This window comes from Pseudorasbora parva, chromosome 3, assembly GCF_024679245.1.
Source record: "Pseudorasbora parva isolate DD20220531a chromosome 3, ASM2467924v1, whole genome shotgun sequence".
In the NCBI taxonomy this organism is placed as follows: Eukaryota; Metazoa; Chordata; class Actinopteri; order Cypriniformes; family Gobionidae; genus Pseudorasbora; species Pseudorasbora parva.
In genome coordinates, this window is record NC_090174.1 from 15,112,766 (window position 1) to 15,138,093 (window position 25,328).

At 35.6% G+C, this 25,328-nt stretch overlaps 1 protein-coding gene across 10 annotated transcripts in view; it reads left to right on the top strand.

Moving 5' to 3' along the window:
• The window catches only part of mast4 (microtubule associated serine/threonine kinase family member 4), a 212,207-nt gene that overhangs the window by 44,936 nt on the left and 141,943 nt on the right, over positions 1–25,328 (top strand). For all 10 annotated transcript variants that reach the window (XM_067437898.1, XM_067437902.1, XM_067437899.1 and 7 more), the window contains exons 2-3: positions 12,098–12,245; positions 21,069–21,196. In XM_067437898.1, coding sequence (XP_067293999.1) covers positions 12,098–12,245; positions 21,069–21,196 — 276 coding nt within the window. The remainder of the gene's footprint in view (positions 1–12,097; positions 12,246–21,068; positions 21,197–25,328) is intronic.

The window sequence follows — 25,328 nt, forward strand, 5'->3', positions numbered from 1 at the left end:
TACAAAGTATGCATCATCAATAATGTGTATGTTGATTCTGGGCTTTTAATATCGCTGTCTTACTACATTAGTAGGCCTACTTGCACAAACCTGGTCAAAATGACTGGTGGTGGAGCTTAAAATCTTAAACATTGTAGTCGCAGCTGAGGCCCAGAAGAGTTTGGTTTGTCAAGAAGATGCTGTTTTCAGTGCTGTGAATCCATTTTGCATAAATTTCAAATTTGTTGTTGTTGGTAATCTTTAATAAAAATCTGAACCGTTCCTTCCTCTCTAGAATGGCGTTCCTTTTCTGATCCTGCCAGTTTGACTGATCCAACCGTCAGTCTGAGCGAGGGATGGATAGGAGGTGTGCTAATGTAAAACCTCTATTCCATATTGCAATACAGCAAAAATTAATATTTGTTCAAATATACTGTAGATGTTTAACTAATCTAGCAATAATTAAAATAATAAAGGTTATGCCAAACTTGTTTTCTTTAAAAACAGCTTAAAGTTTAATGGGCTTTTTCCCCCCATTATATAGCATTATAATTTCCTATATAATAATCATTGTTTCCCCAAAATATCCAAATTAATTTATAAATTAAAAAAAGCTAACCACAGAGATGTAATCCAGTCATTTTATGCATGAAGTTCATTATTAAAGTTTTCAAAAAAAATCTAAATTAATATATATGATAAAAAGAGCATCGTCATTGAACTGACATACATCTTTAAGACATTCTGTCCTTCTTTTGTAGGTGATTATTACATTAATTAATTTTTTCCCTTTAGGAAAAACATTATATTGTTTTGAACATACACAAGCCTTTTGCTTTCTATGTATGATTTTATCTCATGATTTGGCTGAGGAGCACAGAATTTTGTGATGGTAGTGTATTGCTTGGTGGGGCAAACAACTGAATGTTTGAAACTACAATATGACCTTAGGGCAAACATATTCTGCACATCATATAAGGGCAACCATGTTCTGCAGATCATATATATGGGCAACCATATTCTGCACATCATGGTATCACCTTATGGTTGGGTTATACTGTAGTTTTAAAAATTCAGTTGTTTGGCCCACCGAACCAATACACTACCATCACAAAATTCTGTGCATATATAACTCAATCTCAGTCTCACTTATTTATAAAGCACTTTAAAAAAAAAAAAAACAACGTTAGCCAAAGTGCTGTATTGTCAATACACAAAATAATTAACATGATACATGAATACTATTAAAAGTATCCACATTTACAAATGTAAAAAATATAACCAACAATTTTACACTATAAAATAACAGTCACAGCAAAAGTAATCTCCCGATGTGATAAAGGCCAAAGAGAAAAAGTATGTTTTAAGAAGAGATTTAACTGGATATGAGTCCTATATATGGAGACCAATATATGGAACATCTAGATGATTTTTGCTTGTTGAAACGGCAGCTTTTATTTATTAGACCTCTCTTGGAAGGGTGATCCATGAACTGGAGAGAAGCTGGGTTCTCCTGTCAGCATTGGGCATGAAGCCAAAATGTTCCAGGTGGTTGATTTTTACTGAATCATACAAGTAGCTTTTGCTTTTTGCTGCCTCAAAGCTCTTCATCAGAATTCAGAATAGTTTAGCTTTTCATAAACATGACACAGTTACGTTTTTGCAGGTTGTGATGGAAATATCAGCTGCAGGTTTTGTGGAAACTTGGCTGTGAGGCACATTTCCTCCTGAGAATTCTGGCAAACGGGTCATTGTGTCAACTCAACCAGCTAAATGTATATGTATATTTGTATATTTACTGTCTGTCTGTCTGTCTGTCTGTCTGTCTGTCTGTCTGTCTGTCTGTCTGTCTGTCTCTATCTATCTATCTATCTATCTATCTATCTATCTATCTATCTATCTATCTATCTATCTATCTATCTATCTATCTATCTATCTATCTATCTATCTATCTATCTATCTATCTATCTATCTATCTATCTATCTATCTATCTATCTATCTATCTATCTATCTATCTATCTATCTATCTATCTATCTATCTATCTATCTATCTATCTATCTATCTATCTATCTATCTATCTATCTATCTATCTATCTATCTATCTATCTATCTATCTATCTATCTATCTATCTATCTATCTATCTATCTATCTATCTATCTATCTATCTATCTATCTATCTATCTATCTATCTATCTATCTATCTATCTATCTATCTATCTATCTATCTATCTATCTATCTATCTATCTATCTATCTATCTATCTATCTATCTATCTATCTATCTATCTATCTATCTATCTATCTATCTATCTATCTATCTATCTATCTATCTATCTATCTATCTATCTATCTATCTATCTATCTATCTATCTATCTATCTATCTATCTATCTATCTATCTATCTATCTATCTATCTATCTATCTATCTATCTATCTATCTATCTATCTATCTATCTATCTATCTATCTATCTATCTATCTATCTATCTATCTATCTATCTATCTATCTATCTATCTATCTATCTATCTATCTATCTATCTATCTATCTATCTATCTATCTATCTATCTATCTATCTATCTATCTATCTATCTATCTATCTATCTATCTATCTATCTATCTATCTATCTATCTATCTATCTATCTATCTATCTATCTATCTATCTATCTATCTATCTATCTATCTATCTATCTATCTATCTATCTATCTATCTATCTATCTATCTATCTATCTATCTATCTATCTATCTATCTATCTATCTATCTATCTATCTATCTATCTATCTATCTATCTATCTATCTATCTATCTATCTATCTATCTATCTATCTATCTATCTATCTATCTATCTATCTATCTATCTATCTATCTATCTATCTATCTATCTATCTATCTATCTATCTATCTATCTATCTATCTATCTATCTATCTATCTATCTATCTATCTATCTATCTATCTATCTATCTATCTATCTATCTATCTATCTATCTATCTATCTATCTATCTATCTATCTATCTATCTATCTATCTATCTATCTATCTATCTATCTATCTATCTATCTATCTATCTATCTATCTATCTATCTATCTATCTATCTATCTATCTATCTATCTATCTATCTATCTATCTATCTATCTATCTATCTATCTATCTATCTATCTATCTATCTATCTATCTATCTATCTATCTATCTATCTATCTATCTATCTATCTATCTATCTATCTATCTATCTATCTATCTATCTATCTATCTATCTATCTATCTATCTATCTATCTATCTATCTATCTATCTATCTATCTATCTATCTATCTATCTATCTATCTATCTATCTATCTATCTATCTATCTATCTATCTATCTATCTATCTATCTATCTATCTATCTATCTATCTATCTATCTATCTATCTATCTATCTATCTATCTATCTATCTATCTATCTATCTATCTATCTATCTATCTATCTATCTATCTATCTATCTATCTATCTATCTATCTATCTATCTATCTATCTATCTATCTATCTATCTATCTATCTATCTATCTATCTATCTATCTATCTATCTATCTATCTATCTATCTATCTATCTATCTATCTCTGTTAACTCACCGTGATAGGATAGCGCTACAACCAACCAGAGCAACGAAGGTGAAGCGGAGCTAGTTGACAGATTAAACTTTCGCCGTATCCGGTTGGCAAAACTCCAAACACATCTTCTCTTTTTAAGAATGACTTCAGTGCCGTTCTTTGTTCTCTTCTCAGAGAAGCTTAACTCCAAGCTTTTCAGAGTCGCGGTCAAAGCTGATTTGAAAGACTGCCGTTCGCCAGCTTCTGTGTTTTACTAGAAGCACGCAAGCGCAACTCGGCCGTCATTATGTTAAGCCCCGCCCGCTGACTCTATACACGATGTGATTGGCCTGACCAGAGTTTGGTTTTTACAGCTCAGACGTGTATTGAAAGTTGTTAGACGACACTCGCGACAGATTAAATTTGCTGCTGCTAGGGTGCGTCTAGATTTCTAGGCTAGCATAAATGATGAACAAAGCCAAAATATTAAATGTCATGGTTGTATATTTACTGTAAATATACTCTTTTTGTATTGTGAAAGAAATACATAAATGATGAATAAAGCCAAAATATTTACTCTCATGGCTCCATATTTACTGTAAATTAAATATTTAATATATTTGGAGTAAGTTGGCTCCGAATCTCAGTTGAAAATCTGCTTCAAAATAGTGGATTACTCCATTAATATACAACTGTGATGTTTAATATTTTGGCTTTGTTCCTCTTTTATACATGTATGCATTTCATTCGGCTTTATCAGTATTTATCTTTGTCTTTCTTCAGAAAAAAATATTAACAAAATCAAAAATTTAAGCCGGGGAAGTTTCCGAAATATTGTATGATTTCATATGAAATGACTCAAGCGTATTTGAGTCAGAATGATAAGTTGTGAGAGTTAATTTGCCCAGTAATTATAACATCATCTTACTGCTCAATTTGAGTTTCATAAATTTTTAATTGCTAAATGCCGTAATCACTTGCGTGTTAATCAAGGTCTTTACGTTCTTTCATTTTTAAGCAACTTTTATAATCCCCTTATGAGGGACCTCCTTTCTTAAAATATTTACTTGGTTAAATTTTATTGAGCATCTTTTTTCTACCCACTATTAGAGTACTAGACTCTTAATATTCAGCAATATTACTGATTTGACCGCACTATTAGATGAGAACTGAACTAGATGATGACACCATCACTGTTTTCTGCAGAGTTGCTTTATAGCTAAATTGAAATGGTTAAATACTTGATGAACTTTACACATTCAATGATTTTATGTTTTCAGTTATTGAATGATTTCAGCTGAACAATGACGGTCTTGTTTGCGTCATTAAATCATTTCCTGTTTATCACTGTAAAGCTGCCTTAAAACAATCTGTATATAAAGCTCTATATAAATAAATGTGACTTGGCTTGACCACTGTCAGATGTGTAAACCTGAAGAGAAAGAGAGAAAATAAGTCAATTAAATGCCTGTTATTGTAGCTTAAACTGGAGAAACACCAAGGTCATGTAGTTCTTCTGCCATGTCAACAAAATTCTATTTGTAATGAAACATAAATATTGTTGCAAAGTAACTCTAGAGAGGAAAAAGAAAAAAGAAAAACTGCCATTCAAATCTTTAATACCAGTATTACCAGCACTTTGTATGGAAATGTGATATGCCACATAAATGTTACTGGTCCCAGGTGGAGGTGACCTCATGTCTTTTCCACATGGTCTTATGTTCCCCTAAAGATCTGGGTCTTCTCACATGGTTTTCATTTTCATTAATGTAGATCATTTTCAGCAACTCCACAGAAGAGTGTGTAGTATCATGAATCATTTTTCTCAAAGCAGAGGGAGTTCCCTTCCAGTTAGAGAACACACTAGGCCTCCATTTGTTTATATTCGCAGGGAGGAACCTCTTCCTCTACTCTTACATTGTTCTGCACTTGGTGCTTCTCAGCTCCCCATGAGCCTTTTCAACTCTGTTTGACAATGGTATAAAAGGACGTTTATGTCATACGGCGTGGTGTAGTGTTTATGATGGCAACAAAGTCTTTCTTCAAGGCCAGATGTTAACTGTAATCTATTTATACTGTAAGGGAAACAGAGTTTAAATAAATTCACACGCATACTATAAACCGTTCCGGTTATGCATTGAAAATCTGATTGCTATAAAATAGTTTTAGCTTCTATTTAATTTCTAATCATTTTTTAAATTGTATTTTTTTTTGGAGGGGTGTCTCAACACTTTTTCCGATAATGAGGGCGTCTACATGAACGTTCTTAAGCCAATTATGCTTAATAAACTTACAATGCACAGTTGCATTTTTACAATTTTACAATGATAGCTTCTTAACTTTGAATCACAAACTGAACTGGGTAGCGCGTAAATACAGGGAGTGCAGAATTATTAGGCAAGTTGTATTTTTGAGGATTCATTTTATTATTGAACAACAACCATGTTCTCAATGAACACAAAAAACTCTAATATCAAAGCTGAATATTTTTGGAAGTTTTAGTTTTTAGGTTTAGCTATTTTAGGGGGATATCTGTGTGTGCAGGTGACTATTACTGTGCATAATTATTAGGCAACTTAACAAAAAACAAATTTATACCCATTTCAATTATTTATTTTTACCAGTGAAACCAATATAACATCTCAACATTCACAAATATACATTTCTGACATTCAAAAACCAAACAAAAACAATCAGTGACCAATATAGCCACCTTTCTTTGCAAGGACACTCAAAAGCCTGCCATCCATGGATTCTGTCAGTGTTTTGATCTGTTCACCATCAACATTGCGTGCAGCAGCAACCACAGCCTCCCAGACACTGTTCAGAGAGGTGTACTGTTTTCCCTCCTTGTAAATCGCACATTTGATGATGGACCACAGGTTCTCAATGGGGTTCAGATCAGGTGAACAAGGAGGCCATATCATTAGATTTTCTTCTTTTATACCCTTTCTTGCCAGCCACGCTGTGAGGTACTTGGAGTACGTGTGATGGAGCATTGTCCTGCATGAAAATCATGTTTTTCTCGAAGGATGCAGACTTCTTCCTGTACCACTGCTTGAAGAAGGTGTCTTCCAGAAACTGGCAGTAGGACTGGGAGTTGAGCTTGACTCCATCCTCAACCCGAAAAGGCCCCACAAGCTCATCTTTGATGATACCAGCCCAAACCAGTACTCCACCTCCACCTTGCTGGCGCCTGAGTCGGACTGGAGCTCTCTGCCCTTTACCAATCCAGCCACGGGCCCATCCATCTGGCCCATCAAGACTCACTCTCATTTCATCAGTCCATAAAACCTTAGAAAAATCAGTCTTGAGATATTTCTTGACCCAGTCTTGACGTTTCAGCTTGTGTGTCTTGTTCAGTGGTGGTCGACTTTCTGCCTTTCTTACCTTGGCCATGTCTCTGAGTATTGCACACCTTGTGCTTTTGGGCACTCCAGTGATGTTGCAGCTCTGAAATATGGCCAAACTGGTGGCAAGTGGCATCTTGGCAGCTGCACGCTTGACTTTTCTCAGTTCACGGGCAGTTATTTTGCGCCTTGGTTTTTCCACACGATTCTTGCGACCCTGTTGACTATTTTGAATGAAACGCTTGATTGTTTGATGATCACGCTTCAGAAGCTTGGCTATTTTAAGACTGCTGCATCCCTCTGCAATATATCTCACTATTTTTGACTTTTCTGAGCCTGTCAAGCCCTTCTTTTGACCCATTTTGCCAAAGGAAAGGAAGTTGCCTAATAATTATGCACACCTGATATAGGGTGTTGATGTCATTAGACAACACCCCTTCTCATTACAGAGATGCACATCACCTAATATGCTTAATTGGTAGTAGGCTTTCCAGCCTAAACAGCTTGGAGTAAGACAACATGCATAACGAGGATGATGTGGTCAAAATACTCATTTGCCTAATAATTCTGCACTCCCTGTATGTTGTTTGTAGAGTAGCGTTACAGTTTGACAGTAGAGTACTGATTTAAAAGTCAATTTATTTAGCCAAACAAAGTAATGTAGAAGCCACTCAAAATAATCAGTGTCATGTTTACTACTCACCTGCTGCAAATGTATATTTATTTAACAAATTCACTAGAAGCCTTGTCAAATGACTATCGTTTCAACTCAGATGGTGAAGGTGACATTAGCTACAAGGATCGAGTGAGCTATAGCAACTAAACAGTAGTAGTAAACATAGTAAGCTTCTGAGTTATGTGTTGATGATGAAATTTTGGCTAATTTCAATCTGTCAAAAGGGATCGACATACATTTCTACTGTTGTATTTTATGACAACACTGGCAGGAAATAATATCAACCTTTTGTCATTTGATAAACTGTGTGCTACTTGGAGTTTCCAAGACAACTCTTCTTGCGTTAGATCTAGACAACACAGGGGATATTATCGTAATGTTGTCTTACTAAGAAACTTTCAATTTAATCAGAAATGGGTTCGACAGTCAAGAAGTGGATAAAATCACTACTTACTGATTGCAGGAATATGGTTAGAATCGGCCCTTTCTTCAGTATCAGACGCTAAGCGAATCCTGCTTGATATTGTCCCAGGTTAGAAAAATTCTCCGTGGTGAAATGGGCCGAGCAAATGAACAACTTTGTATTAAATTGTTGCTTTATCCGATTGTAAATAAACATCAACCATAACTGTTGTCATTTTTTTATCAGTGGGAAGGCTATGAAAAGTCCTTACATCCCCTGCGCAGCCTGGAACATGACATTTGTGTCCATGATCTGCCGTTTTCGCTATCCTCGTGTGACGCTTGTTTATCTGCTGAACTGATGACTCGGCTGCGTAGTTCCGCCTGACAATGAACATGGGCTGACATGCAAATGTTGGGGGCGTACATATTAAGGATACCAGCGATTGCGTCACAGGTGGCGTTATGTTGAATATAGTCTTTTTTCCGTGGTGTTTTTCACAAACAAGATTTACATATGAAGGAGGAGGCAATGGTGTTTGAGACTCACTGTATGCAATGTCCATTTACTGAACTCTTTATTTAACTATGGCAAGGTTAATTCTAGGGCACCTTTAATGAGAGTAGTGACTGTAAAGTGATGACAGCATGTAAGTGAATATAAATTTGAGACATTTCTTATAGCCTGTTTACTGGTTAAAGAGAGGACAGTAACAGTTACTGTGTCCATAGCGATTGTGTGCGTGTGTTCCTGCAGAACATTCATCTTATCTGGTACCACAGAGTTTTGCGTTTTTCTTTAATGTCCTTTTAATGTAGGGATTTAAATTCTCCGTTTGCTTAGTAAATTTTTTTGCACATAGTGTATAGCACAAATATACCATTTTATTAACCATGGTTTTATTATAGTATAACCAATTTTTTAATTTTTTTTGGCATATTGATTATCATTTGTATAACCACACAATCAACCATAGTTAGACTATGGATTGAAGAAAAAAACATGATTAATTTGTTGTTACCATTGAATAACTGTGTTTGTTTGTTTTATTTGTTGTAAAACCATGGTTAATTTTCGTATGTTTGTGCCATACGTTTATGTACAAAAAAGTTTTCATAGCACTCAGTTGACATGTTTGTTTAAAAGACAGCATTGGACAGGATGCGAAATAGTGTGTTTTGTCAAAAAAACAAAAAAACAAAAAAAACAAAAATTAAAAAAAAAAAACAGGCTTTTATTCGATTAATAGCAAAACAATATTTAAAATATATCGAGATATTTTTTAAACTCGATATGGATTTTGACATATCGTATATATCGATATATTGTTTATATTTAATTCTGATTCTGCCACTTTGCTTGTTTGCCTTCTATGTGCTGTGCTCGTGTGCCTCCCGCCCATAGACAGTAAAAGAAATGGACACAGCGACCCCATTGACGTCAACGGCGAAATAATGAATTCAACCTAGGGGCACTCACTTCCTGATGGCTGAGCGAACTGCGCAGCCTCAGACTGAGCTTGACGACGTAGATGTGACGTGAGCCTCCTGTCTGACAGTTGTAGGTCTTCTAGTAGTTGTGGAAAGTGAAATCTGAATCACGTTGTTTAAATATTTTCTCCCGTTGCTTTTGGCTCACTATCGGCTTCTCCCCATTCTTCCCCCTTGACTTTATCAGACTTTATGTCTCCACGTCCCCCCGACTGTCTCATAGACAGTAAAAGATTGCCTGCGAGCGTCTCCTCAGGTCTATACGGTAATTTCTCAACTGTGAGACAGAGTCGCGTTGGTTATGACGTAATCGTTAGCCTATTTTTTACAAAAGATACAAGGTAACGGAGCCTTTTATGCATTGTCGTGTTTCTTTAGAAATAAACAATGGACAAATGGAGTCTTTAAACGTCTCAGATGTAAAGTTATTCACTGTCAAAGTGACTCAAAAATGAATGGGAGTCAATGGGATGCTAACAGCAGGTGATGGCTTGGTTAGCAATGGCAGCCCCTAGGGGTGGAACGCTTTCCGAGCGCTAGATTACCCCCTTGCTCCCGCCTCCTTGCTTTTGTTCCCCCTCCCCTCGCGTGTTGTCTCATTGAACACGGCGGCGTCCGCAACCAGGTTAGGATTAGTTATCATGTTGACAATCGTGGGCATTGTTTAGAGACCACGATTTTCCTTCTAACACAACTGCTTGCTAAAATTCATAAAGAAATATTAATGTTCATCATAGTTCAAATCGCAAGTTTCACCCACAGTCAGGTGATTGACACTATTGGTGCGAGACACACTCAGACACAAGTCAAAAACTGACATGATTGTGACAAAGTGATCGCATGGTTTTCGGTTAAAATGTCAAAATGTCAAAATGATCGCATATTATTTAAAAACATTTAAAAATGATTGCAATATCATAATTATTATTATTATTTTGTCAGCTTTATCACGGGATTATGATGAATAGGTCTTGTTTTAACCAAGAGGTAAAAACGCAACATCCCGGGTGTCCTGAGAGACAGTGCAGTGCTCTTCTGTAAGTTGTACTGTATCATATAGCCTACCTTCTGACATTCTGACATATTTCGTTCTGTAACTGGAAAAGAAGGGAAGCTCGCCTCACGTGTAGCCTATATGATCCGCATGATGAGGCGCTCACGCTTTAGTAAAGAGCACGACATCTACCCTACTGTTTGAATTTTGATACAAATTTAACAGGAAGTGGTGTTATGACAAAATCAGTTTATTTATATCTGTCATGCCCCCAACTTTCTGCAAAATGCTTACTTTTTACTTTAACTGTAAAAAAAGGGAGTCTTTGATTCATGTTTTGAAGGCATGAAATGAATTAAAAGAATTAAGGCTATATGTATTATTTATTTTATTTTACAGTTACATTATTATTATTTATGTAATCAGGGAGTTTTTTTTTTTTTTCATGTCAAAATCACATTGTTCCTACATGAACTGACTACCTCTTTGCACTTCAATAAAAATATTATGACTTTATGATATTTGGCATATTTGTTTTTGCTGTAGTTTTTAGAGGGTTATTTTTCCTGTAAAGATATCGAGATATATTTTTTGTTCCATATCGTCCAGCCCTAAGGGAGAATATCACTGATCAACTGAATATTTACTCTCAATGTAGCTATAATACACCAGGGTGGAGTTAGGGCCGTGCAAAAACTTAATATGGCAGTGTATAATATATTGTGCCATAACTGTTTGGTGATGTCATTGACCATATGTCTCATACAGTGTCTGTCACAATTTCTGTGATCCGACAATTACTCATTTACAATTTAAGTACTGAAGCAGATGCAGAGATGAGTTTGTGTGAAGCAGCATTTACTGCAGACAGAGTTGGATCATGAGCTACTTGTGTGTTAATGAACAGTGCCATGCGCATATTTAATTAAATCACAGGCTTTGCTTGATATGAGCACTACACTATATTGCGATTTCAAAATAATTAGTTTTGTTTTGATGTAATCGTGTTGCCCTACTTACTTTGGTAATAAAATCTTTGTTATCTTGGATTTCACCAATAATGTTTTCCACTAATGCATTCATCATTTGAAGTGGAAAGAGCCCTCAGATGCGTTTGCTTGTCTAAAACGATTCTATCTGTACGAGAAAAAGGCTTGTTTTGTTTGTTGAGTGCTGGAGGGGGTGAAAGGGTAGCCTCAAATGAGCTGAAAGTGGAGGAAATTGTTGGTTATATAACAGCATTTAGAAAATTAAAACGAAAATTATGATGATAATAACACAATGGTGTTTTTTGCCAGTATCAAATGCAACAGTTGTAATTGATTCATGCTGAGATTGAACATTTAGTCCACATTAAATGATTTTCACAGGTATTTAACTTTGAAATGGGATTGAGAAAAAAAAAAAGTGACGTCAGCCAAAAAAGGAAATGGGGTTTAGAGATGATGTAAGTTATTGCATAATAATGAATGTTATTATGACCGATTATGCCCAATCTTGTCTTGTCAGTATTGTCAGTAATGGATATGCAGCTCTATGTTGTGTATTTGTGTAACCACTGCAGTGCTTTTCCTGATGTGATCTTCCCTGTAATGGTTCCCAGATTGAACTCCATGTTGATCTCATCTCTCTTCCAGCCGGACAACATCCTCTACCCCCCCTCCATGCACTTCCGCAAGTCCAGCAACCCAGAGGTTTCTCACGGTTTAGCGCTGAAATTTAAACGACAACTCAGCGAAGATGGTACACAGCTCCGGAGAGGAAGCCTAGGGGGCGCTCTTACAGGTAAAACCCTGACCTTGTCTTACAGTCAGATGTAAATAGGCTTATATTGCACAACATTGTATTTTTCTTGATCCTTCTTGATCATTTTAATTAGAAAAAAGATGAGACATTCACAACAGAAAATATTTACCACATTTTATGGGTAATATGTCATACCTGACCTAAAGTTGGGTATTAAAGGTATTATTATTATTATTATTAATATATATATATATATATATATATATATATATATATATATATATATATATATATATATATATATATATATAATTTTTTTTTTTTTTTTTTTACTCAAATATCATTGGTGTAGAAGTCATATTTCATTAATTTCAAAGTCCCCACGTTATGTTAGGTTGCCTTAAAGGTGTCATGATCTGGCCTTTTACAGTTTTTTATACTGTTGTCTGAGGTCTACTTGTGATGTTCACCTGGTTTTTACATTCAAAAACATCATAATGAATAAGCAATAGGCTATTTTCTGCCCTGGTTTTTAGCCTCTCTCAAGACGTGCTCGGTTTTAATGGCTGTGCCGCACTGAAGAGATAGATTTGTGTTAATTGCATTGTATAACTGACTTTGAAATATGTACAGTACAAAACACTGCCAAAGAAACCATAAACAAAGCAGCATATCATTCTAAATTGTTGTTTTGGTTCTTGCACTAAACTTTGCATGCAATGGTGGATCAGCAGACCACTGCGGCTCAGCAAAATAAATTTAGGGTCCTATGATTTTTGCAATGTGGAAAACACATATGGAATTTAATTTACAGTATAATGTGGAATGTCACTAAATTTGGTACATTTTGGATGTATAGATCAAAAGTACGACTGTACGCTGAATCAACTGAATGTTTAAACATTTTGTTTAATAAAGCTATTGTCGTATCATATGCACACAGAAAAAAGTCTTCATGACAGCACTTCAAAATAAAAGTTCAGTTTAACTTGAAGAAATTATAAAAGAAACATACTATTGTGGTATACTGTACTATTGTACAGTAGAACGTAGTTCTCACAATAATAAGAAATAAACAAAAAATGTCTTGCATATTTTACTGTGCAGCACTTGTTTGCCATAAAAAAAGGAATTGGTAGATTTTCAAGTGATTACATATTATAGGATCATGAACTGGCTTTTTTATTTTTAATGCTGTTGTCTGAGGTCAACTTATGATGTTTGTGTGGTTTTTACATTCAAAAACATCATAATGAATAATTAATAGGCTATTTTGAAAATCTTCATTTGCACGTTTGTATGTAAACTGAGACAAACGGATGTTTAGGCAGCCAACGTCACAGTATGCGCTATGTTTACATGTGATCATGGGAGTGTTCCGAGTAGCAGTCGCAGTTATGTTGGTGCAAACTCTTCTTGTGCGTTTGCATTTGCAAATACAGCTGCTCCATTATGTCGAGGATCAGAGACAAATGAGTGCCCGGAGGTCCGCAATTTTGCAACAACAACTCCCTCCAACACGAAGAACCAGTCAGCGTCACAGCCAACACCGCCGCTATTTTCGGGATTCTGATTGGCTTACGTGGGCTTGAGCTTCTCGTTACACTGCCACCTACAGGTTTGGCATGCTCTTGACGGCGCATATACACGGGTACGTGTACATGAAAACTGACATGTTTGCACAATGTTATTTTTGAAACCGGAGAGGGCGAAATGTCTATTTATGAAAATAGCCGCCCACGTGTAAACGTAGTCCAAGAAACGCTCAGTGTTAATGGGTGTGCCGCACTGAAAACTTGGAAGTAAATGCCCACAGCTAGGATTGGATAAGATTTGCATATTTAATGAGCTTTAGCTCCCCCTGTGGTCAGTGGGGAAACGGAAACTGAAATTAATCGCCCAGACGGCCACAGGGCTCCCAAAATGTATTTATTAAACAAACATGATTCATCTCTCATCCACCCGCAATTGATTGGAATGTTTTTTTGTTTTTTTTTTTAAATTAAAGTTACTTGGCCCGCAGCGATCGATGAATATAACCACGAACCGTACACACAGCGCGCGTCCTTCAGATATCAAGTCGAGAGTAAACAACACACATCAAGGAAAGAATGCTATTTCAATATTTAAGACATTTTGGTAGCCCGTCTGGAAAACACAAAGCCCCGGGACGCTAAGGTATGTTCAGTTAGACATGTACACATAATTAATAATGTCAATATAATCAATAAAGCTGTATATTCATTCAAATAAAGTTAATCCTTGCATTCATAATATTAGAATCCGAATGAAGCTTATGTGGTATGTTTACTGCTTGGATAGAATTTCAATGTGGTTTACCTCTATGTAGGCCTATGTCATGTTAGTGGCACAAGACGGTGGGCGGCGCTACAGAATCAAGAGTTGCTTTTTCTGTTGAGGTGGTGCTTCACCACACAATGACGTGAAGGTGTGGCATATTCTGAAGTCGATTGTTTGCTGGGCCTTGTGTCAATAAAAGCTTTTCTTTGACTAACAAGGCATTTTTCACCTCTTTTTTGATAATAAATATGTATTGAAACAAATAGCCTTCATTTAATCAATACCTTTTTGATAATAAATATGTATTAAAACATAAATTAAACATCAGAGTTTTCAGAGTGTGTGTGTTGTGTGTGTTGTGTTGTGTGTGTGTTGTGTGTGTGTTGTGTGTGTGTGTGTGTGTGTGTGTGTGTGTGTGTGTGTGTGTGTGTGCACGTTAACCTCAGAGGAAAATTATAATAAATATGAATTTATAATATGACCCCTTTTAAAAATGTAATGTGTTATAGTCCCAGATACGAGACCTGTTATATAAATTAAACATGAGTTTTAATGAAATGTGCAGGTTTTTTGTGTGTGCAAGAAACCTTGATAGTTTACAAGTTAACCTCAGAGGACAAAATATAATAAATATGAATTTATAATATGACCCCTTTTAAACATTGAATGTGTTATAGTCCCAGATATGAGACCTGTTATAGAATAAATCACAATCAGTCAATCTCATTTAAACTCTTAAAAAGTAAAGTAAGTCAGAGCATTTATAATGCAGAATGTTGTGATTATTATTTAATTTTGTTTTGGACTTTGGGCCCTTAGAGCTTCATTATGCTATTTGATGTGGGGCAGTTTGACTTTTGCTCAACACCAGTGACATGGCTATAAATGCTGTCATATGGGTCATGTTGAACAGCATATGTTTGTTATGACATGTCTGTTATGATGAGTCACTGAGTCATAGTCTGTGAAATAGTCAGACACTCCCAGAATCCTCTATGATCTTGTCTTAACATATTAGGGGGAGGTGTGTGTGTGTGAGTGTGAGAGAGAGTTATAAACATATCCCTTTAGTTATAATTTGGAGGTTTCATGCTTGTGTATCAGTTGTCTGGTGGACAGTCTGAGACTTATTATATATTCCATCATTAAACAATGACCACAATATTTGACCTCATTGTTTTATTTGGGGTTTAGTTTGCGGTTCCTCGTGGTCTGTTGTGTTGTATCAGGTATATAGGGCACAGTGCTGAAATGTGCTGAGGTTGTCTAGCTGGCATTTCCTCAGCATGTGGACGATGACTTTATGGAAGCGGTTTTGCAGCGAACAGGAATCGCAGTTTTCCTCCTACGTATCCTGTTTTTTGGACCTGGTTTTGTGACCATATAGAGCCCACAAAGGCATAAATACGGGTTAGCAATACGTCTGGGATACGATGCTATAGCTGAACTAAAAGTGTGTTTCTAGGAGAAGAAAATATAAAAGGTCTTATTATTTAACATAATTCTCTCTAACCTTTCCTAAACTGAAAAATGTCAATCTTTTCTGTTTTTTTCAGTCTGATTTAGTTCAGTATTCTAGTCTATAATGTAGTTCAGAACACTATTTTGAAGGCATTTTTGCCCCTACGGCAGTGAAGTTTTGCTTGTTACCAGGAAGAAGGTTGGAAGAAACACTTCAACTTAAAGAACACTCGACACACTAATCAAAGTGAAGAGCAGGACTGATATGCATGGACAAACACAATGCAAATGATCAGATAAATCCATTTTAATCACACGGAGAAGTTCCATTTAATACATTCGATTGCGTATTATATTTGTAGTAATCAGCTTTTATATTGTCCTGAATCAAATGAATTGAAATGAGCACTGCGATGATGCTTTTGTCATGGCCTGCCGTTATTTATTTACCTTGATTTTACCATTTATGTGATCAAAAGAGAGACGAGCTCCTTGCTAATACATTATTTGCAATATAAGCGGTTATTTGGAAATAACACATCAAATATTTGCTTCTCTCAGTCTACAAAACCATTTAAAATAACAAGCCACAGTTTTACGCAGCACCTAATGCACCATGAAAACAATTCCTGAAATATAAGATCACAAAAGCGTACGTTTATTATATTAAACTATACAATTTGGGTCTAACAGATTTAATTTAGTCTGACATGACTCCTCAACCAACAAATTGCATTTCGTATGGCAGCTCAGTGTTATGAAGGTATATTAGATTATCAATCTAAGCTATCAACAGATCAACAGGGGGCTGGAAAAGGATCAGTCAAGGTGAAGAGGCCGTCCGCAGTGCTGTAATGTACTTTGACAGTGTGAAGGGCTTGAATTCAAGCTAAATAATGGTATAAAGGAGCTTTTCTGGAAAAATAAATACTCAGAAAAGTTAGTTTTGAATGACTGCAGGTGTGACAGTGATTTTCACCATTATTAACTATGAACATGATCCACTTACATTTAATAAACAGAAAGTTTCCCAACACTTTAAAAAAAAATAGGTGCATGTCCACTGTGAGAGACATAATAAAAAAAATAAATAAATAAAAAATCCAGAAATCATATTGTATGACTTTTTTTAACTGTTTATTTTTATGGTACAGCTGCAAATAAGTATTTGAACACCTGAGAAAATCCATGTTAATATTTGGTACAGTAGCCTTTGATAAAACATGAAAAGGGTCTAACAGACCGAACACCATACAAGGGTTAAAGTATCATTCAGTCTACATTTTAGACATTCTAAACGATATTGCATGTTTATATAACGTTAGTCACAATGTAGGCTACGATGTGACTGTGATCAGAGTGACTGTGATGTACTCTGAAAGCATGCAAAAACATCTTTGGCCTACTTCAGTTCTCAACAATATTAATATATAACTTATATTTTTACAAAATGAATAGCCTTGTCAAAGGACTGTCATTTAAACTTATATGGTGGAAAAGGTGACGTTTGCTAGAAGGATCGAGTGAACGATCTGTAAGCAACGTATCTACGGTTGTATTTTGTAATACAAAATAATATTAACCTTTGTCATTAGACACACTATTTAGTTTTGTATGGTACTTGGAGTATCCTGTTGTTACTGTACTAGCATCTTGCGTCATTCAGACAATGCTGTCTCTCTAAGAAACTTTCAATTGAATCAGAAATGGTTTAAACAGCTGGTCAATAAATGGATAAATCACTACTTACTGCTTGCAGGAATACAGTTGTAATTCCCCCTTTCTTCAGTACCAGGAAAGACATCAGGTCTATCCAATCGATGTCTTTCCTGGTTCGGTTGAAACACGCCTCATAATCACAGCCCAATGGAGCGGTTTCAGACTCATATTCTGACTAGAATTGAGTATGACCATGTCAGGCTAGTGTGATGTCCTTTCTTCTGCAGAACATAAAAATATATTTTAATATATTTTAAATAGAAATGTGTAATCCAAAACAACACTGGACCCCACTGACTTTTATTGACAAATGATACACAGAAGAAATAATACAGGTTTGGAATGACATATGGATGAGTAAATCATTTTCAATTTTGGGTGAACCACTTTGACTGTGGTTTAAGCAGGGCCGTGCGCACACATCATATTTTTGTGTGTGCAAAACTACCCTGGAACACGTGTCATGGCATGAGATGCTTCAAAAGACCTAAGACGCAAGCGCAACCGCCAAGCGCTTCCACCTCGCATATTGTTTACATTGAAAAACAATGAAGCACAGTAGAATGCAAGAAACAGTCCCTAAGTATCCAAATGTTGTGGGCTTGCTACACAGAAATGTATGTGTATTTGCACAAATCATATGCCTAACCCACTGGGAAGTTTGACCCTTAATGCTGTCATGTGGGTCATGTTGAACAGCATATGTTTGTTATGACACGTCCGTTATGATGAGTCACTGAGTTATATTCTGTGAAATAGTAAGACACTCCCAGAATCCTCTATGATCTTGTCTGAACATATTATATTACTTGTTAACAAATTACCTTCAAGAACATGTTTTGTCCAGTCTGTGGCTCTGTGCTGTAATTTTTTACTTAGTATGTTTTTATGTACTGTATCGCCTATATGTACACTCTCTTCACTGATTGCACATTCCATCATTAAAAGCAGAATGTGAAGGTTGAATTAACAGAGCAATAACATAGTTGTGCATAAAATATTACAATCCACACAAAATAATTGGAGACACATCAGAGTTCAAAAGCTACTCAGTGGGTCATCTGTGACCAGGACAGCAAGTATTTGTGGTGTTTTGAGCTATAGTATCCAGGGTAATGATGGCATAACCACGTAGAACAAACCACATTCAAATCGAGCAACTGTCATCATAAAGGAAAGCTGTCTGAATGGGATGTCCAGGTACTAACCCAGATTGTATCCAAAAAGCATTAAAATACATCTGCCCAACTCAAAACTGCATAATTAAATGTACTATCCTGTTTCCAGCAAAACTGTTAATCGGGAGCTCCACAGAGTCAATATTCATGGTTGGGCTGCTACAGTATAGCCAAACCTTTGGTCGTTCGTGCCGATGCCAAATGTCAGTCTCAATGATGCAAACAGTGCAAATATCGGGATGTGGGCAATGTGAAACATGTATTGTTTTCTGATGAGTCCACATTCACTTTTTGCCCACAAAGAGGCTTAACACCCGGACTGTTGCGTGCCCAGAGTGAATCATGGGTGGATGAGTGATGGTTTGGGCTGCAATAGTATGACATTCCTTACTGTGCTTGATGGGCACTGCCAAGGACCAGGGGTCTCATTTATAAAGCGTGCATACGCACAAAACGGGGCTAGAAACATACATACGCCAGTTTCCACGCAAAGGTTTTGATCTATAAAAAAACAAACTTGATGTGAGACTGTGCGCACCTTTAAGCAAACTTTGAGCCGTGCGAACGCACATTCTGGAGACAAAGGGAATTGGCGACACAGATGGTGAGGTTGTGAACTGAAGTTAGATTGTAGAAAAAAAATGTGAGAAGAATGATTACTAGAACTGATTCAAACTTATCGTTATCAAGAATGATTATAAGAACTGATTCAATCCGACTGTTTCAAGATGTTTCAATTTTTTTTTCTTTGGTAGAAAATGTTGTGGCACCAAAATCGTCTACTATGGCCATGGGGTTTGTTATAGCCTGAGGGCCCTGTGTGTTCTTAATCCGGGCCAGGTTGCAGTGGAGTTAAAAGGACAAATCAAGTCACAGTACCAGCCAATATGGAAGTCATTTTGACTGGATGTGAGAATAGCCACAATATTTGAACCATTATAGATTGTTGTTTCTTACGTTTTATGATACAGCAAAACTTTTGATTCTGCATTTTAACATTGACTCTGCAGTAGGTCTATCTTGGTTGTGATTTATTTCTGTTGTAGTTGTGTCTTCAGCCATTTTGGTGTTCTAAATTTTAATCAATTTTAGATTTCCCATTTTTAAGTTTGAGTTTACATTGTGAAAAACAAGGTTGTGTTTAGGCCTGTCGCGATAGTCAATAAACCAATTAATCGCACAATAATAATATACATTTTTGCTTTTTGAACCGTGCCACCCCTAATATGCACCTAAACATAGTCATCAGTTGCATTTTTCATCCATTTTATTTATTGTTTTTGGTATTTATTCAAGCACTTTTTTTTAACAGACTGAGAGTCCATTGCTTTTATTGTTTTTGTTTTGTTTTGTTCATTTATTGTGGATATTTAAAATGTTTTCCGTTTTCAATGTTAAATAGTCTTTAGAAATAAAAGTTTATTGATATTTGAAAAGGTGTACCTGCATTATTATGCCATTTTCATTATTTTAGATGAAAATGGTCTCAGAACGACAACATTATCATTTATCGCAATCATTCTTGGCCAATTTATCGTCCAGCATAATGTATCGTGACAGGCCTAGTTGTGTTAGCAATTTTAAAAGTATATCGTCATCATATCAGTGTAGATGTAGATGGACCAAAATAAAAACATTAAAATATCAAGTAAATGAGTATTGTGATACTTGATGCCACAGTGACACTCTAATTTCAAGAAGTATTGCCATACCTCGATACTCAATATGTTGTAATATTTTCCTGTTGCACCTACACAGCATTTGCCAAATGCCAAATCCCACTTTAACCACTGCCAAGTCCTATCGAACCATTAAGGATGACCATGTGCACCTAATGGTTCAAACATTGTACCCTGAAGGGGTAGGTTGAACATCTCCAATGGCCAGCACAATCACCAGATCTGAATATTTTTGAGCCACTTAGGGGTATTTGTGAGGAGCAAGTCAGAAAACCTTTTCCTCCACCAGCATCACATAGTGGCCAGTCATCAAGAAGAGGAATTGCTCAAAATTACTGCCATGGTCCATTAGGCCAACATGCAGGACTTCTGTCTGTAATTCCCAAACTGAATGAATGCTGCTTTGGCCGCAAAAAGAGGATCTACACCATAAAATGAATGCGGTCTAAAACCAGTTTTCATTTTCATTGTCCTACCCTGTATATATGCCTGTGTGTTTTTCTCATAATGTTTTTTCTTTTCAGGGAAGTACCTGCTGCCATATGCTTCAACCCAGCAGGCATGGTCAGCCGCAGGCTCAGAGACCACCAACCTGGTGCGCATGCGCTCCCAGACCCTAGGAAAATCTGCGCCCTCTCTCACTGCCAGCCTGGTCAGTATACCATAAACAAATTAAGTTTAACCTGATGTCATATGGTGGATTCTCTGCTCAAACACTAGGGAGCGCTACTGGCACAAAATAATAACATTGATTTGGTCTGTTCTGATGGAGTCCATTGTGTTAAAGAACCTTCTCATTTCCGCACACTAGACTTGTTTATATGTTAGCATGTTGCACTTGGTAACATTTTGGTCTTTTATTAAAGACACACACACACACACACACACACACACACACACACACACACACACACACACACACACACACACACACACACACACACACACACACACACACACACACACACACACACACACACACACACACACACACAAACACACACGAAAAAATAAAGAACCAGGAATTTCTTTTGAAACTGGAATAAAGTCTTATGGGTTGAGGATGATTAACATGATCAGACTCATTCAAAGAAAAATAGAGCCAGGAATCAATGAGAAAATAAATATAAAACCTCATTTTACTGTTTTTCTATGGGATGGGTTAAATCCAAACAAATTGAATGACACTTTGTGGTATTAAACATATTTCCAGCTTTTATGAATTTACATCACACTTCTGTTGCCATGAAAATTCATCTCTTGTTGTCTATAGTGTTTGTTGAAACCATCGGAGGATGACATTCTAAATATGAGGACACGGAAATTTTACACACAAATTTAAATTCTGGAGTTATTCCTCAGAATGTCCAGGCTTCTCTTTTCCGTTCAATGAAAGTGTTGACTAGAGGTTGTCAAACCAGTACCATAAAAGTAGCCTACTCTATACGACTCAAGCAAAGAGCAATGTTCCGTAGTGCAAAGAAATTCAGGATCGTAGTAATTTGGAGTAGTAGTCTTCCTACTGGATTAGTAAAATTGTTGGTAACACTTTAGAATACCGTTTGCTCATTACAACAATTAAGCAATTGCGTAACACAATATTAACTTTCTAGTAACTATTATTACTAGTAACTACTATAACAAGAAACTCTGGTAAGTAATAGCACTTGGTTGAATGAGGTAATTGACTATTAGCTAATCAACGACTATTTTATAGTTTACATATTTTTTTACTGCTTAGATTATTTCAATTGAAGGTTTACCCAAAAAATAATGTTCTGTCATCATTTACTCACCCTTATATCATTCATATCCTTAAAAATTCTGTTTATGCTTGGAACACAAGTTATTTATATTTATATAATATAACACAATATATTTTTGTCCGTTCACGCAACCAAAATGGTTTCTTTGCATGAGAACAATACGTTTATTTTTCTTTCTGTCAAGCATTCATGAGCTTTATTTGTTCATTATATAAAGTGATTTTATAATTAAGCATCTCTTAATTAAATAATATATTGATTAATAATACATTTATTACTTCTATTATTAACTTTTTTGAAAATGTTTTTTCAATAGATGGACACAAATGAAAGAATATAAAATATCTTAATTTGTGTTCTGAAGATAGACAAAGTCTTAGAGATGGAATGACATGAGGTAGATGATATTTTTTGTATGAAATAAACCTTTATATATATATATATATATATATATATATATATATATATATATATATATATATATATATATATATATATATACATATACATATATATATATATATATATACATACATACATACATACATACATACATACATACATACATACATACATACATATATATATATATATATATATATATTAGGGGTGTGCACGAATATTCGAATAGTCGAATATTCGATCTGTAATTAACATTCGAAAACTAAAAATACTATTCGAATTTTATTTTGTTAATTGGCTGGCAGTAAATGCAGTTGTAGCAGATATCAAGTGGTACCCTCAGGACAGAAGGAAAGCCAAACATGGATGAGATGAAGGACGTGCATTTATTTACTTTAAAGAAAAACTAGGTTGGAGCAAAATTAGTAAACACACACACACTGGAAGGCCTACTGTTTCACTCCGCACTTCCCCCGCTGCATTCAGTCAGACTGAGCGCGAACGCTTAAAGGGGAAGCGGATAACGCATCCTAAGGTGCGCCACTAATTAAGGCCCCACCTACAACAATTGGTAGGAACTCCCGACTGGAACCATTGAAAATTAAACATAAATAACAATGAAAGGGTAACATTAAGTTGTGATGAAGTTAAAACATTTACAAAAATATTTATTTCAACACAAATAAGTTAAGGTAAAATAAAATAATAAAAGTAGGATGACATAAAATAAAAAGTCACAAGCAACTGGCTACACAGTGCATCCATGAGAAATCCCTCTAAATCTCGCAGTTATATCTCAATCCACTGGGTGGCGTTGTGGAGCAGGTTAATAATTTAAGTGCATTTGATCACAATGTCGTCGTCTGCCTCGCAATGTTTGGAATTAACGTTACTTCGATGAAAATTGAAAATGCTGTTTGCACTATGATGAAAATGCACAAAATGGAGTTACTTTTGATGAAATCAATTACTGAAACTGAGTTATAATGATATCACCACCACAAACGAGAATCACATGAAATCCAAACACCAGTGGAATGAGCGATCACTGCTCAGGAGTGCAGGTAAGCTCATCTGTAGCTAAGTTACCCCGAGTGCGAGTGAGAACTTATGATAGCAAAATGATCTCGAGACAAATGCTTCCTTTAAAGTTCTTTGAGGGTTTATGAACAGAAAATACAAAGTTCTTCACTCAGACTTCACTTAACCGATATCTTTGTCTCCGCAACGCCTGTCAGTGGCGCATTTTCTCACCCGAGAATAATATCATAATCCAATAATATTATAGTTTATCCCTACATGAAAATGTGAAACAATACAAAGTAAACACATCAGCCATATCAAACACACGCACACACAGGTCGGTAGGCTATAGCCTATTGACGTTTGTGTGTGTGTGTGTGTGTGTGTATACGTCACGCTAACGGACGCGCTCTGCGCTCGTGCTCCTTGAGCTTATAATCCTTTTGTTCTTTAGGCATTTTTTTACACACTGTTTAATGTTTTAAAAACCTTAAGATATAACGTAAGCGTGTTGTGTACATTGCCTAATCATAAGCTTGTTCAGAAATGGTGACGACATGTTTAGAGAAAAAAAGAAAGAAACATCTCTCATTTTCTCAAAATACCTAATTTAAATAAACGAATAATCGAATATTCGATTTTTATGAGCCCAAATATTCGAATACAATATTTTGGGAAAATGCCCATCCCTAATATATATATATATATATATCATGTACAGTCTACTCACAATTATTCAATAAGGACCAATTTTCCCACTTTTTTCAAAATGTTGAGTGTATAGTGTCCAGTAAATATTTATTTCATAACACCATTTTTGTTGACCTAATAGTAAAAAATATACTTCAAGCCCTACTGTATTGTCTATAAGTAACCAGGTTGACCATAAGAAAATTGTAGTATGGCTGCATTGTGTATTTTGGACCAATATATTCAGAAATTGCAGCACATACTTTCATCTGAGCTGAGCTGGATGCTGTGAAGATATCCTGAGAACCTGCCATGTCTTATTTGCCTCTCCTGAGCCGTGGCAAACAGAGGTCCAGGTTCCATGTTGGGTGCCTGATTGAAATTAATGACCACAGAGAGCAGGGTCAATGCTGCAACAAACAGAATGTCATTTACTTAGTGGCTGTATCCGATCTGCTTTCATGGGAGCCTCCTGGGTCTCTCTTTCTCCCCTGCTGAAATAAACAGCCTTTGACCAGCTTGGGTAACCAGTTAAAACTATACTGCTCGTTCTTGTACTGGGTATGCTGCTTGGGATAGGAAAACATAGACCTTTGTTTTTCTGAGAAACACTTCTGTAAAAAAACCGTATAGGAGCAGAATGAATGCTTCTAATGATGTTTGTTCTAATTATTGATGTTTGTCTAATTACATTTTACCTCCTATTTGGACAGACCATTGTACTAAAGTACACTGCTTCCATTTACAGCATAGCACACAAGTAATAGTCTTATCCAAGATGTGAGCTTTGTAGTATGAATTTAATATACTCTATGACGTTAATGAATCAGTCAAAAAGGCTCTGAACCGGTCTAATGGATCACAAAAACTAAACTGGCTGTTTTTTTAACTTACTCAGTGAAC